Raw genomic sequence first — 15,068 nt, 5'->3', positions numbered from 1 at the left:
GCTCATCATCCCCATATTTGGCCTGCTCTTACTGTCCAGTCAGCCAATAAAGAAAAATCCCCCACATTATCAGACTCAAGACCGACTTATATTGCAACATTATTTTAATGTCTTCCTCCAGTGCTAATGAGCAAAATTTAGATTCTTGACCCAAATGAAATAAACTCCACATCAGAGCATGACAGCTACAAGAACAGGATAACCACAGAGGTTGTAGTAGAGACATAAGTGGATAGGTGGGTTGATGATGGCGACAGTGGGGTTAAGACAACTAGCATTAAAAAGAAATGTCTATACAGATGATTACAGCAGATAATCCAAAAATCATGGCAACCCCAAACTTAACCATTACCGATCAAACAGTATTTTGACGTCTTGTCGCTAAAACCACTTCCACATCATTCACCTCCATATTGTCTGAATAATATGGAATGTGTCTTGGAGGTTGAGCAAGGAATTAACATTTATTTTTTTACATTTCATCTTTCACCATTTTGCTTCAGTGTTATGATAAAAAAAGACAGTGATCCTGCACGTAACTTGTCATTTGACCTATTTTAAGAGTGATGACACGAATGTTATATTTAGTCAATCTCTACCATTGTCGACTGTAAAGAGGGGTTGGTTGTACATGTGCTTCACGGCTGAATTGCATAAATGGAACTGAAACCTTGGACCCCTAAACACATGCCTCCCCCTGACCAGAGCCAATTAACGATTGGTTTTAGGAAATATTGGCTGATGCATTAACCACAGGTGTGATAAAAGCTTTGCTCCCTCACGTTCGCTATTACGTTTATCATTAGCAAGAAATCAAAAATCAACCTGGCTGTTGGCAAACCCATTTGAATACACTCACTGGTCATGAGGATAACCGAATCGAATAACAAGCCGCTCCCTGCAATTGGCTGAAGGAATGCTCCAGATAAAACAAGCAGTCCTCTCATTGGCTGAAAGGAGGAAACCGCTAAAGCTTTGATTGGCAGAATGGAAAAATATGGGTGCGGTTGGCATCTCAGTCTACTTTGTGGTTTGGTTAGCTGGTCGGTTGATCAGTCAGGTAGGCATTTGCAAAGGGGAGGCTGTTTCGAGTGCTGCGCCTCTATCCAGCGATCTCTGTACAAGTGGTGACAAGCTTCTTGCCATCCCAGACAGTCTTGAACTGCTCAGGAACAGGGATCTCAGTCTGAGAGACAAAGGAAAAATGGTAGTTTATCATCACTTTTCCACATCACATGTATTACCATGTTGTTCCATAATTGCCTTTATAATGCCAATTAGACAAGATTCCCCCATAGATGTACTCACATAGTCTCCGTCGTTACCAGGTACCAGCACGTTCATCTCTGAGCTCTTGGCGCTGACGATCTCACACTCCAGCGAATCTTTGCTCAGGTACACGTGGCAACCGTCAGTCTTGTTGATGGAGATGGTGGGAACCTTGCCCAAGACCTGAACACACCAGAGGGTCAAGTGTGATTCTACTATGATTAAATAAATCTGTTTGGTACCGTGCAGAGATAAAACAGCCATACGTTTAGTAAACATGCAAAGTAATCTGTAAAATGTCACACCCACAATCAAACTGGAGACTTTGTCATTCACATATTAAATCAGACAAAAGCTATTCTGATCAGTTGTCACCGTTGTGTGATATCGCCATGTTCATTGACTGTACGACCAGCTTCTTTCACGGTGTCCATTTTCTCATTGATGGAGATTAGAAATACACACCTGAACCTTGACGTCCCTGCAGTTGATAACCTCTACGATGCCCACGACGTCGTCAAAGACCAGACCCAGTTTCTTACAGTTGTCTACAAGAGAGGAAACCTATTAACAAATGCCCTTCGTTGACCTTTGACTTTAAAATGTGTCCACACACGGGTACGTCCTTACCTAAAGTGATGGAGTTTATCTTGCCCTTGATCTGCAGGGTGCTGTTGTTACACTTGAAGGCGTAGACCACCTGCTTGAGCTCTGTGTCGCTGATCACCATGCCCTGGACACCCTCTTGGTTCTCCTATTTGTCATTACACAGAGGAAGAGGTTAGGGGTTAGAGAGGAAATACACTCCACTCCTGAAAATGCAAATGTCTCAGGACTGTAGTGATCAGTGCATGCGAAACCTGTGCATTCAGCTCAGGGGTAAACCAACAGCCCACTTATCTGAAATGCGCCCTTTGTGAGTTCACTGAAATTAATCTTTGAAATGCAACAGAAAGGCCATAATGTATTATTCCAGCCAAGGCGCAATTTTGATTTTGTCCACTAGATGGCAGCAGGGCATGTGGAAAGTTTTAGACTGATCCAATGCATCATTGCATATCTGTTCAATGTTGTATCAAGACTGCTCAAATGTGCATAATTGGTTTATTAATACATTTTCAAGTTAATAATTGTGCACTCTCCTCAAACAATAGCACGGTATTGTTTCATTGTAATAGCTACTATAAATTGGACAGTGCAGTTAGATTAACAAGAATCTAAGCTTTCTGCCCATATCAGATATGTCGATGTCATGGGCCATTTTTTTGTTACTTTCAATCTCATGCTAAATCACATTAGTTCAACCATTGGAGGGAGGGGGGGACATCGATCCTGTAGAGGTTAAGGGCTTCTGGAGAGAGAACATTGCCCATAGGAACCTTTTTCCAATAGGAGGAACTGGCTGTCAGAGAAGCCGATGTGGTGCACTGACGCAGCATTCTGGGCCTGTTTGTCAGACTGTCTTTGTTTCTCTCTGGCTGAACCGTCAAGGCCGCTCCACTGAAGCTACATTGCCTTTCCAATCCTAACTGCCTCAACTCCCAGCCTTACATCTGAAGCCAAATATAGACATTCAATCTCCATCTCTACCATATCAATTTAAAATGTTGTTTGTTTTGCTTTTTATGTGCTTCGAGATTTTTTTCTGTAATGAAAAGCGCTATACAAGTTAAATTATTGTATACCAGTGTAAACGACTTGACAAGGACCAATATCTCACCACTTTCCACTTTTTGCCGTCAAGCTCCAGAACGGGGGGCAGGTTGCGAGAGGGGGCGGCGGTGGCCTCTGTCTTGGGGGAGCTGAAGGGCTTTGGCCCTGTGCACACCGGACCGGTCTGGGTCCTCAGGTTGGGATTCTTGTGAGTCATTTGGTCTTTGGGCACGTGCTTCAGGCCTAGGGACAAAAAGTAAAGGTAGAAAGGAGAGGGGAACACAAATACTGACATTTACCAGAGGCTATTATCCAGTATAGTAAGCACAAATATACTGTAAGATGGGTCAGACATGGTGCTACTGTCCTGGTAGACAAGGAGAAATGCCTTTACATAATGGAAGACTATGTAATGAATGTAAGGGCTGGGGTCAATTTGCTTCTCACATTGTATTATTTTCTCGATCCTTTATTTAACCAAGTAAGTCACATTGAGATCCACATCTTTTTCAAGTGAGCCCTGTATGTTTCAAAGTACTTCTTAATCAATTGAGCTTCTGATTCTTGAATTTTTGCTGATGCATTATTCGATATGTACCCTTGGTGATGTCAGCTCCCTTGTTGAGGGAGGCGAAGAGGGCGTTACGGGTGTCGGGCCCCTGGTCTCCGCCACCGCCAGACGACCCGCTGAAGTCCATGGGAGGGGGAGGAGGGCCGGGGGGAGGAGGAGCGCCACCGGCAGGGTGAGCTGCAGAGGCCGAGGCTACTGGACCCTGGGATGGACAAAAAACAGACAGCACATTGGTTATACACATGCCCAGACATGGTCATTTCCTTTTCTTAACAACTGGGTCTAATCCAATAAGGCGCAATGTTTGGAACTGCGAGAATAGTAACGGCTGACAAGAAATCAACACATTGGTGATTTTACCATCCGCCCTCTCTATCACACAAACAGACTTCTTGTTGCACATAAAACTAAAGACATTACTTGACAACTGGGTGGGATGTTGAGTACTGTGCTGATAGACAAGTCAAACAGAGCCCAGTCTGACTCTGCATGACAGATCTACATATGTTAGATAAACAGAATTAGAAAGTTTCTATTTGCATCCGTTCCGCCTTCCTAAACACGCCCATGTCATTACTTCACTCATATGGTAACGGTTTGGATCACCTTTCCCTACCCCCAGCACTAAGTCTGTTGTTTATGAGCAGCCGATAACCCCCAGCACTAAGTCTGTTGTTTATGAGCAGCTGATAACGTGTATCCCTCCTGTAGTGACATGAGAAGTAAAGAGAGAGTGAGAATAGGGTAAAAATGACTCACGCTCTTGCTCCAGGCCAGTCCGGTGGTGTGGTGCTGTTTGATGTAGTTCTGAAGTTCAGTCCAGATAGACAGGTAGGCCTTAACCCAGTCCACATGCTTCTGGTCCCTGAGGAGTAGGACACACAACAATTTAGCTTAGCACAACAGGAGGGTGACCAAAAAGATGAAGAAAATATACAGTATTCAACTATGAGATTAAAACCAAAACCTTATGCGGTTTTGGTTTTAATTCAGCAGACGCTCTTATCCAGAGTGACTTACGGCGCGCAATTAGGATTAAGTGCCTTGCTCAAGGGCACATCGACAGATTCTTCACCTACTGGTCCAACGCTCTTAACCGCTAAGCTACCTGCCACCCACTTGGCAGTCAGAAAAAGGTTAAAAGGCCAACAAACAGCAGATGGTCCTTACTTCTCCTTGTAGTCCTTGAGCACCCGGTTGGTATAGAACTGGGCAGCATCCTGCATCTCCTTCACATAGGGACCTGGCTTAGGAGCCTGGAAGAGCAAGAACGTCGCAGGAGATTTATTGCTCTTCAAAACAGCCTGTGTGGCTTACGAGCGTTTATTAGATGCGTGCATTGCATCCACTGGCATACCAAAGTCTAGGTTTAACTTGGTTCATTATTGATCAGACTAAAATGCAGCAGTTCTCATTCATCTTCATTACTCAAAATTATCAGCAGAATTCCAGAGTTTCAACACTGATGCACTGTTGCTAAAAGGGACTGTTTCAATTTCACTGCCAAACAACCGTCTCAGGACTTCCGCAGAATGAAAGACGTGCTTGTTTCCAGCAATCACACACACACACACACACACACACACACACACACACACACACACACACACACACACACACACACACACACACACACACACACACACACACACACACACACACACACACACACACACACACACACAGGTTACAACGCCAAGGCCCTCCACTCACCATGGCAACCCAGCCGAGGGCAGGCACGCTTTCGCTAATGGCCGAGAGGTGGTTGAAGAGGGGCGAGGAGCGGTTCTGCTCGCGGAACGTCTGCACCTGCTGGATCACTTTGGAGACGGGGGTCAGGAGAGCAGTCAAGGATGCCTATAGAGGGAAAATAACCATTACTTAAATCATAACATCCTAGAGATGCAAATAAAGGAATGTATTTGCACCTGAAGACCAAATATAAATCACCAACCAGGGTGGAATAACGTGCAATGAATTACTTTGAATAATATATGTGGCAAGAGAATGTAGGAAAGCCATGCCATTGGAATCAGTTAACCTAATTGCTACACTGCTGATTCAATACCAATATGTCCGTTAATGAGACAACTACAGTAAATGCACTGTTGAGTTGATCTAAATAATGACATTCTGTTGAAAACTATGTCATGTCCAGGGTCAAGGTGATCGCTGACGGGTGAACCAACTCACATCAGAGGGCTTCTGGGAGCCGGAGGCGGTGACAAGGAGCTGTCTCTGACATGAGAACGCCTGCTTCATCATGTCCGCCTGAGAGAGGGAGAGACAGAAAGGGATGAGAAAAGGTCCAGGTTTGGCTAACTGAATCGTACACATCCACCAATAAGCGTGACATGAGACCTGAGGAGCATTACTAGCCAACTTTTCCCTCTAGTGCAATTCAACTTACATGCTTCTGGACGTCGCCCCCTATCTGCTGGCTGAGGGTCATGTACTGGCCAACAGATCCCGTGATGATGGCATCATAGGCCTCCACGTAAGCTGCCACGACTGCAAGGAATGGGTGGCAACGGGCAGAGATACCAATGTTAAAATGATATGTTTGTTCTGCTTGTGAGTCATGTTTTAATTTTACCTCCATTATCTAAGACAAAACAAACGATGACAACTGGTACTGTGGAAGTTTCTTTAGCATTATTAGGACCAGGACTCGCAATTCAGTCTCAGTCTTTCCCTGACTTCTCGCATCCGTGTTTCCGTGAAAAGGGTTACAATATGAAATATCCTAAAGGTTACCTCCAGAGCCTCCAGTAAAGCCTCCAGTAGAGCCTCCAGCAGAGCCACCGCCACCTCCACCGCCCGACACCGCCTCCAAACGACTCACAGCCACCTCCAGCCGCTGCACCAGACTTGCCAACGCCGCCATTCCTGGGGACAGATGACACATCAGCTGATGGGCTCAGTGGTCACTGCTCGTTTTACTATAAAAGTATCACAAGCGGTCGTTGACAGCAAGTGGTTGAGACTGTCTGAATCATGTTGGCTTTTCATTTAAAGTTGTTCATTAAGTTGTGCATTAGTACGCCTACTTGTCTCGGTATGTTAGTCTGTCTTTTGTCATTCCGTTACTCATACATTGTCTATAAAAAAAAAAATAGGCAGCCTACTGCTATTTTGGCAATACAAATCAGAGATCATGGCCATAGATCCAACTGGACAGAGAACGACCAAAAGGGGGAAGACGAATTGTAACTTTAACCAACCTAGTGATTAAACAATGAGTACTGGAATGGGGTTTGGGGACAAGACCTCCTGAGTACAGGTATGCAGGGAATAATACTGGCCTTCCCTCCCTGTCATTCCCATTACACAACCTTCACCTGGGCCAGATTACACCAAAGCAACCACTCATAACTACACTGAACAAAAAATATCAAGCGCAACATGCAACAATTTTTAGATTTGACCGAGTTACAGTTCATATAAGGAAATCAGTCAATTGATATAAATTCATTAGGTCCTAAATCTATGGATCTCACATGACTGGGAAAAGAGATATGCATCGGTTGGGTCACAGATAGCTTAAAAGGGTAGGGGCGTGGATCAGAAAAAAGGTAGGGGCTTGGATCAGAAAACCAGTAAGTATCTGGTGTGACTACCATTTGCCCCATGCAGTGCGACACATCTCCTTCGCATAGAATTGATCAGGCTGTTGATTGTGGCCTGTTGTCCCACTCTTCTTCAATGACTGTGCGAAGTTACTGGATATTGGCGGGAACTGAAACATGCTATCGTACACGCCGATCCAGAACATCCTAAACATGCTCAATGGGACCTGATGCATGTCTAGGCTAATTGAACACAGCTAAATCTATACTCATCAACAGTCCTCTGTGTTGACAAAGTGGGAAGTGATAAGTGTTGTTAGAGCCTCTCTACTGTTGTGAAATGCCCTTGCAGGAGTGCAGACACACACAGACACACCCTATAGGCTGACATTGTGTAATAGAAAACGGATCCCCTTTTCATCGGACTGACTGTCTCAGGTACTGTCAGCTGAGTGGAAACACAGTCTTCATCCCATTAATGACAATGGGTCCATGTCGCTCTATTCTCCTGGGATAATACCCTCACCATTCACTTTCCCAGAGCAAAGCAATGCTTGTGACATAGGACAGGGTATGCAAAACGCTACCAAATGATTCAATGGCTCTTGATTTGGTTAGAGATAAACATTTGTGTTCTGTATAGTGTACAGATGATCATTGATCACTCAAACTGCACTTTCTGTATTTACTGACTGTATACAGTGCATTTGGAAAGTATTCAAACCCCTTGTGATGTTACAGCCTTATTCTAAAATTGATTAAAATGCCCCCCCCCCCTCATCAATTTACACACAATACTCCATAATGAAAAAAGTGAACAGGTTTTTAGAAATGTTTGCTAATTTAAAAATAAAAACTGAAATACCTTATTTATATACACTACCGTTCAAACGTTTAGGGTCACTTAGAAATGTCTGTGTTTTTGAAAGAAAAGCAACTTTTTTGTCCATTAAAATAACATTCAATTGATCAGAAATACAGTGTAGACATTGTTAATGTTGTAAATGACTATTGTAGCTGGAAATGGCAGATTTTTATGGAATATCTACATAGGCGTAGAGGCTCATTATCAGCCACCTTCACTCCTGTGTTCCAATGGCATGTTGTGTTAGCTAATCCAAGTTTATCATTTAAAAAAGGCTAATTGATCATTAGAAAACCCTTTTGCAATTATGTTAACACAGCTGGAAACTGTTGTTCTGATTAAAGAAGCAGTGAAACTGTCCTTTAGGCTTGTTGAGTTTCCGGAGCATCAGCATGTGTGTTCGATTACAGGTTCAAAATGGCTAGAAACAAAGAACTTTCTTCTGAAATACGTCAGTTTCTGGCCATTTTGTAATCAAACCCACAAATGCTGATGCGGCAGATACTCAACTAGTCTAAAGGCTAGTTTTATTGCTCATTTAAAATCAGTACAACAGTTTCCAGCTGTGCTAACAATTAAAAATGTTTTCTAATGATCAATTAGCCTTTTAAAATTATAAACCTGGATTAGCTAACATAACGAGCCATTGGAACACAGGAGTGATGGTTGCTGATAATAGGCCGCCTATGTAGATATTCCATTTTTTTTTTTTAAAAGTGTCTACACTGTATTTCTAATCAATTTCATGTTATTTTAATGGACAAAAAAAATTGCTTCTCTCTCAAAATCACAGAAATTTCTAAGTGACACCAAACTTTTGAACGGTAGTGTAAGTATTCAGACCCTTTGCTATGAGACTACAAATTGAGCTCAGGCGCATCCTGTTGCCATTGATTTGACTGTTTCTAGAACTTGATTAGATTCCACCTGTGTTAAATTCAATTGATTGGACATGATTTTGAAAAGGCACACACACCTGTCTATATAAGGTCCCACACTTGACAGTGCATGTAGTGCGCCGAGACAGGATTGTTTCTAGGCACAGATCTGGGGAAGGGTACCAAAAAATGTCTGCAGCATTTTTATTTAACTTTAATTGAAGTCCCCAAGAACACAGTGGCCTGCCATCATTCTTAAATGAGAGAAGTTTGGAACCATCAATACTCTTCCTAGAGCTGGCCACCCAGCCAAATTGAGCAATCTGGGGAGAAGGGCCTTGGTCAGGGAAGTGACCAAGAACCCGATGGTCACAGAGTTCCTCTGTGGAGCTGGGAGAACCTTCCAGAAGGATAACCATCTCTGCAGCACTCCAGCAACCAGGCATTTATGGTAGAGCGGCGAGATGGAAACCACTCCTCAGTAAAAGGCACATGGAGTATGCCAAAAAGCACAAAATATTTTCAGACCATAAGAAACAGGATTCTCTGGTCTGATGAAACCAAGATTGAACTCTTTGGCTAAATTCCAAGCGTCACGCCTGGAGGAAAACTGGCACCATCCCTACCGTGAAGCATGTTGGAGGCAGCAACATGCTGTGGGGATGTTATTCAGCTACAGGGACTGGGAGACTAGTCAGGATCGAGGGAAAGACGAACGGAGCAAAGTACAGAGAGATCCTTGATGAAAACCTGCTCCAGAGCAGACTGAGTCAAGACCACTCAGTGGCTTCAGGACAAGCCTCTAAATGTCGTGGAGTGGCCCAGCCAGAGCCCGATAAAACATTTCTGGAGACATGAAAATAGCTGTGTAGCGACGCTCCCCATCCAACCTGACAGATCTTGAGAGGATCTGCAGAGAAGAATAGGAGAAAGTAGGAGTTCACAAATACAGGTGTGCCAAGCTTGCAGCGTCATACCTAAGAAGAGGCAAGGCTGTAATCGCTTCAACAAAGTACTGAGTAAAGGTTCTGAATACTTATGTAAATGTCTTTTACATTTTTTTTTTATATACATTTGCAAACATTTCTAAAAACCTGTTATTGCTTTGTCATTATGGGGTATTGTGTGTAGATTGAGGAATAAACACAATTTTATCAATTTTAGAATGCTGTAACGTAAATGTGGAAAAAGTCAAGGGGTCTGAATCATTAACGAATGCACTGTATATCATTTGCCCATCTTTAAATGTGTTATGTATGCAGAACCGCAACCAAACTTTCCCCATGTGCTTAATAAAGTAATCTTATCTTGTCAAATTTGGTGTCAGTGCATACCCTTGACCTAAATTTATGGGCTAGGCATTGTGCTTGTAAAAAAAGGCTCTTCAAGGGCTGGTGGACCCCGAGTCCAATTTATTTTACTTCCATGCAATGACTCAACCTAGGCCTGCTGCTGTGGTTAAAGCAGGGTGGGTCAACTTGTGTTGCTTATATGGACAGTTAGGAAACAGTGCTTAAAGTGCACATGGAAAGTAAGAAGAAGACATCTTCTAATTGCCTAATTGCGCACTGCAGCTACGGACGGTTGGAAGTCCTCCAAGTGATGAGCACCTGGAAACTAGCCTGTCCAAGGAAAATACATCTGCAGGTTTCAAGAGCGTTCTATTATTCAAGGGATCATTGGCAATAACACATTGTTTCACTTTTCAGCATAGATATCAGACCCTGTGAATGAGGGATTTTGGTATGTTACACAATTTTCCCAACACACTCGGGGTAGACGTGCGTTCAGACATACTAGGGAGAAGGAGTTTAGGCGCAGTCTGTCTGCGCTGTGTCAAGGATTACATTTTTTTTTAAAACAACACTTTTCTGCTTTAGTAATTAGAAAATTATGGCAAATATACGCCGGCGTCTTGCGCCTACCAGTATCCAGAGTCTTACACACCGTTTGGGCTAGACAATGTTCCATAAAGCTATCATGGCTAGCTCGCTAGCGAAGCACCGCTAATCTTCACAAGCCGATGATAATGAGATTGGGAGTCGACCGAGGTAGCTATGCTAGGTAGCTAGCTGGAAACAATGAAATAGCTAACGTTAGCTGTGGCGTATTCATTATGCAGATTTTGTTGCAAAACCTTAATTGAAAGGAAGCAAACCGAACGAAACGGGATTTGAAACCTGAATTTGTCCCAATAGAAACTCTCGGTTTACTCTTTGGTTCTTAAACGGTAACGTAAACGGTTTCCGCAATGTATACTTACAACACCCTGTTCTGACAGTAAGAGTATGGGTTGGTTAACAACAACCTCTAACGATTTAGCTAGTCAGCTCGATCCCCCTCCCTGTCTTTCGGCATTCCTGTATTTTAATGCATACCCCTCCCTTGTAGTGTTGCACACTAGTCTGCGAAAATAAATAACTTCACATTTGGGTTGAGTCGTTTTAACATACTGAAATTCACAACACTATTTCAATAATGCGTCATGGAATAATGTCTAGCTAATACAATTTGACATCAAGACAGCAATCATAATGTTAAATCATAACGATAATTTCGGAACGATTCCTTCATGCAATGAGGGCGCATTATGACATATGGACTATTATGCACCTAAAACAATTTACAGAGGAATAATATAAAGCAGCATAGTCCCACAGAGTAACAAAACCTCATCCTTACCTGCTAAATTGGACAAGCACTGATTAGGTCTTTAATCACGGTCAATTGTGTGTAGGAGCTAGCAGACTTACTGCTCTGCCTATTCTTCCAGTATAAAACAGACAGTACAGTATGAAGATGGGCTAAAACTGCTTCTCCAATAGAAATCCCAGATCACGCTTGCAGGCGATGTCATGGCGACGTTGGCTAGCTAAGGTCATGCGCAGAAACACGTCATCGGGTCTAACGGTCGTCTCGTGTCAAACTGCGCACGTGCAAGCCGTCAAATCAAAGGCATTCTTTCGATATAAAATAGTTTTTACGAAAATGAAAACGTGTCAGTTTGACACTTTCACACGGTTGGAGTAATAACATGTGCAACTACTTAAGACATTGGCTCGAAATCTAAGTTGTGCTTTTAGATTTCGACAAAATTAACAACTAAGGAAGAATTGTTCCCTTCTCTCATTGACTTCTCAAACCCAAAACCCCGACCCTGCTCTGTTTGGTCTGTAACGCACGCGTTCCCGAAAGTCTCTCGATGTTGCGCCTCTGGGTTTAGAAACTCTGTGGAATGATTGTGGACGTTCCCAGTTGTCACCGCGCGGAATTTCCGCTCTTATTTCTTATTCGCATGAAATAGAACAAACAATTCCTTTCCCTGAAATATAAGGATAAGAGAGTGCAGAATAATTGATGAATGTACAAAGAGTAGGGATTCGGTCAATTGATGCAGCATATCACGGGGTCAATGTGGAGAGGAGGCCTGCAGTGTGACACCTAACCTTTAACTTGAAGAGGTCAGGTCTAAGCTCAGAAGGCATCAAGATAATCAGCTTAATTTTCAAATGTTTTTTTTTTTATTGGCCAACAGTCTTGTTGAACCCAGGTTCAAACCCAGACAGCAGCATATAGATCCCCACTGCCCTTCTCACCTTAGGCTGCCATAACAACCAGTAAATATATTTGATCAGTATCACAGCCAAGATTTGCTTGGTGTTAGTAGTTTCACAGGTTGCAATAAATTGGTTAATAAACATCATTGGTTACAAGTAGTCTCTTAAATCAAAACAAGTCAAATCAAATAGTTGAACACAGCGTTCTCCCCCTAATTCTTGTCTGAACACATCTCTGTTGTGTAGCTGTTTCAGGTTAGGGGATAACAAGACACACCAATCCAACTGAAACAACGGCAGTGTTTAAAAGTATTAGCGACAGACTGGCTGATCTAGAAATCACCTTGCATCCAAATAACAGTGATCAGAGACTGTCGAATTGATACTTTCAAGTACCAATTTGGTTGTTAGCCCATCCACTCAAAATCTCTGATGGGAGTTAGATTGAAAGGCATGCTCTGGAACTTTGGCAACTACCAAGTCTTTTTCACTCTTCCGTTTTGGGGCTCATGAGCACTACTTTCAGAACTACTGGCTAAAAAGCATACACAAGTACCAGAGAATCTCGAACTCTCAATCTCATTACGGAGTGGGTATTGAAAGCCAATTAGGTAAACACTCAGTGGTGTGATGATTAAACAGATGTACAAACTGCACCCTGTCTAGTCTATGGAGAGATCAATGTCAAGCAGGCGGAATAACATTAACGAGACCACAGGCGGCCAACGTCTCAGATGGCTTCATCTCATCATTTAGTGTTATGAAGCACTAAAGGGGAACCACCGTCAGTAATGGTCAGCCATAAAAGAGAATGTGAAGTCTGTAAGTGGCAATAGAATAGATAGCTGTGCGGCAGTGTTTTCTCAGCGGTTCACAGTTGGTCTCTCCTTGGTCAGAGAGCTAATGACATATTTAGACTTTTGCGGATGTTTTAGATTAGCCATAGCTTTAAAAACTTTGGGAGTCTTGACAAAAAAATAAAATAAAAGGTGGACAAAGTAAAACATATTTGATTTTAATTTACAGATAATCCAGTTTGATAAGGTCTGGTCTCATAGTGAGGAGAATCCTTCACTAAAATGACTGTTATTTAACAATGAAATGAACACAGAATCCCTTTCATTTCGTGGCTGCGCCCTCTCTGCTGCCACAGTGGACTCCCAGAATGCTGCCAATTTTTCATAAAAATGTGCTCAACTAGCGCATTGGAGGAATAGCATGAGATGACTTTGCACTGAGAAAGGTTTGGTAAAGAAATGATTGCTTATTTCACAGAGCGTTCCTCCGATTAGATCGGGGGGCTTTCCTCTTAAACATTCAACAACCAAAAAAACCATCTCTAAAGTCAGACTTGAAGGGTCAGGTTCACAGTAATCTTCATGCAAAGTGACAACACCACTCGAGTTTGGAGGAGGTACGTGTCGGGCAATGGAGAATCCCACCGCTCTGTATCTACGGCTGAACTGAATAAATTGCTAATCTGATCAATGTGTGTGGATCAGCACTTGTTCAGTTCGCAGCCTGTGAGAGCAGTGGAGATGCAGACAGACATGGCCACAGTGAGCGTGAAAAACAAAGTGCGCCAGGATCAAAATGGTCAGCCAAAACAAATCTTAAAAACAAACAAGACCGTAAGTGGTCTTTCAGGTTCGAACAGTCGTTAGTATCTGAGGTGAGTAGGAAGCATTGCCCCTTTCTTCCCCATGTGTCATTGGTGTCTTCATCATCATCTCCCAGTAATAGGGGTGGGGGCGTCAATGTTGTGTAGTCCAGTGTGTTCATACAGTATGAGGCATGGCTCTCAAAAAACAGCATTTCCCAGGATCCTCTGAATAGCATGGCTGACAGCAACAAAAGCAGTTTCGACTCTCAATGCTGGTTAAGTGTCAAACACACAAAGCTTTACTGAAACAACTTTTGGCACAATTACCAAAAGCGCACATATTTCAATTTTTAGACACTTCCAGGCACACACAACATGGATAATTCATGCAGACCTAACCACCATTCAAACATGAATACATATCACAACTGTGCTCTCATGCACAGATATCTAGATTTGTTTTCATCTAGACAAGTCACTTGTCAACCATTTTGTAACCTGTCAGAGTAGAGTAGGAACATTCAGGCTAGTCTTCACTAGCAGTCTCCCGTTTTCTCCTGGGGGGTGGGGGGGGTACTTTCTCAGTGTCTCCCCCCCCCCCCACAAATCTTTCCTTTAAATGGTCTGTCCTTCTCAGAGGTTAAACATAATTTCATTAATCTTGGCTCAGTGTGGGCGCAGGGAAGTTTAAATACGGGGGTGTGTGGGTGGGAGGCTTGACCCTGTGCCCAACAGGGTTTTCTCTCATTCTCCAGGACCCATATGTCTTGAGTGTCCTATGGGTGGAGAGGTGTCCGGCTTGTGTGGTGGAGAAGAGTGAAAGAGAGTGGGTGGTGAGGGATTAGGGGTGGGGAGGGGTGTTCCACCACCCTCTGTTGCTATAGCAGCTCCTCTCTTTGCTTTTTGTTCCTGGTGGGGCCCTGGCCGTTTTCCAGGGTGCCGTTGTGGGGTCGGAGGAGGTGTCCTCGTTCCCTGTCTGTCCATGGGACCCCTCCCTGGCCGTCGTCACTGTCCAAGTCTGAGTCAGAGCGCATGAGGGCTGAGGACGAGGGGGCGGGGGCCGGCTTCATTCGGCCTGGTGGGGGTGAAAGGGAAAGGAATAG

General features: G+C 43.4%; 2 protein-coding genes across 6 annotated transcripts in view; both read right to left on the bottom strand.

Moving 5' to 3' along the window:
- Nucleotides 1-86: 86 nt before the first annotated feature.
- Nucleotides 87-11,673, bottom strand: LOC118399240 (adenylyl cyclase-associated protein 1-like). 2 transcript variants are annotated; one of them, XM_035795161.2, is made up of 13 exons: nucleotides 11,488-11,673; nucleotides 6,251-6,382; nucleotides 5,904-6,004; nucleotides 5,687-5,764; nucleotides 5,207-5,350; nucleotides 4,664-4,749; nucleotides 4,253-4,358; nucleotides 3,521-3,695; nucleotides 2,990-3,165; nucleotides 1,900-2,023; nucleotides 1,735-1,817; nucleotides 1,309-1,452; nucleotides 87-1,186 (listed from the first exon to the last, which is right to left on the bottom strand). In XM_035795161.2, the coding sequence occupies exons 2-13, from the start codon at nucleotides 6,378-6,380 to the stop codon at nucleotides 1,103-1,105; spliced, it is 1,431 nt and encodes a 476-aa protein (XP_035651054.1). In that variant the 5' UTR covers nucleotides 6,381-6,382; nucleotides 11,488-11,673; the 3' UTR covers nucleotides 87-1,102. The 2 variants fall into 2 exon arrangements, with proteins under 2 accessions (XP_035651054.1, XP_052327899.1); XM_052471939.1 differs by lacking the exon at nucleotides 11,488-11,673 and adding an exon at nucleotides 9,432-9,450.
- Nucleotides 11,674-13,361: 1,688 nt separating this feature from the next.
- The window catches only part of LOC118399233 (dyslexia-associated protein KIAA0319-like protein), a 30,401-nt gene continuing 28,694 nt past the window's right edge, over nucleotides 13,362-15,068 (bottom strand). For all 4 annotated transcript variants that reach the window (XM_035795149.2, XM_035795151.2, XM_035795150.1 and 1 more), the window contains one exon: nucleotides 13,362-15,040. In XM_035795149.2, the coding sequence (XP_035651042.1) occupies nucleotides 14,844-15,040 (197 nt within the window). In that variant the 3' untranslated portion in view covers nucleotides 13,362-14,843. The remainder of the gene's footprint in view (nucleotides 15,041-15,068) is intronic.

The sequence above is a fragment of the Oncorhynchus keta genome, chromosome 20, assembly GCF_023373465.1.
Source record: "Oncorhynchus keta strain PuntledgeMale-10-30-2019 chromosome 20, Oket_V2, whole genome shotgun sequence".
Classification (NCBI taxonomy): domain Eukaryota; kingdom Metazoa; phylum Chordata; class Actinopteri; order Salmoniformes; family Salmonidae; genus Oncorhynchus; species Oncorhynchus keta.
This window is presented reverse-complemented; position numbering and strand designations above follow the sequence as displayed.

Coding starts and splice junctions, on each gene's coding strand:
- LOC118399240 (XM_052471939.1), bottom strand. Junction 4,359..4,663: donor CTCAAGGACTACAAGGAGAA/GTAAGGACCATC, acceptor CCTACTCCTCAG/GGACCAGAAGCATGTGGACT. Junction 2,024..2,989: donor ACGGCAAAAAGTGGAAAGTG/GTGAGATATTGG, acceptor AATGACAAATAG/GAGAACCAAGAGGGTGTCCA.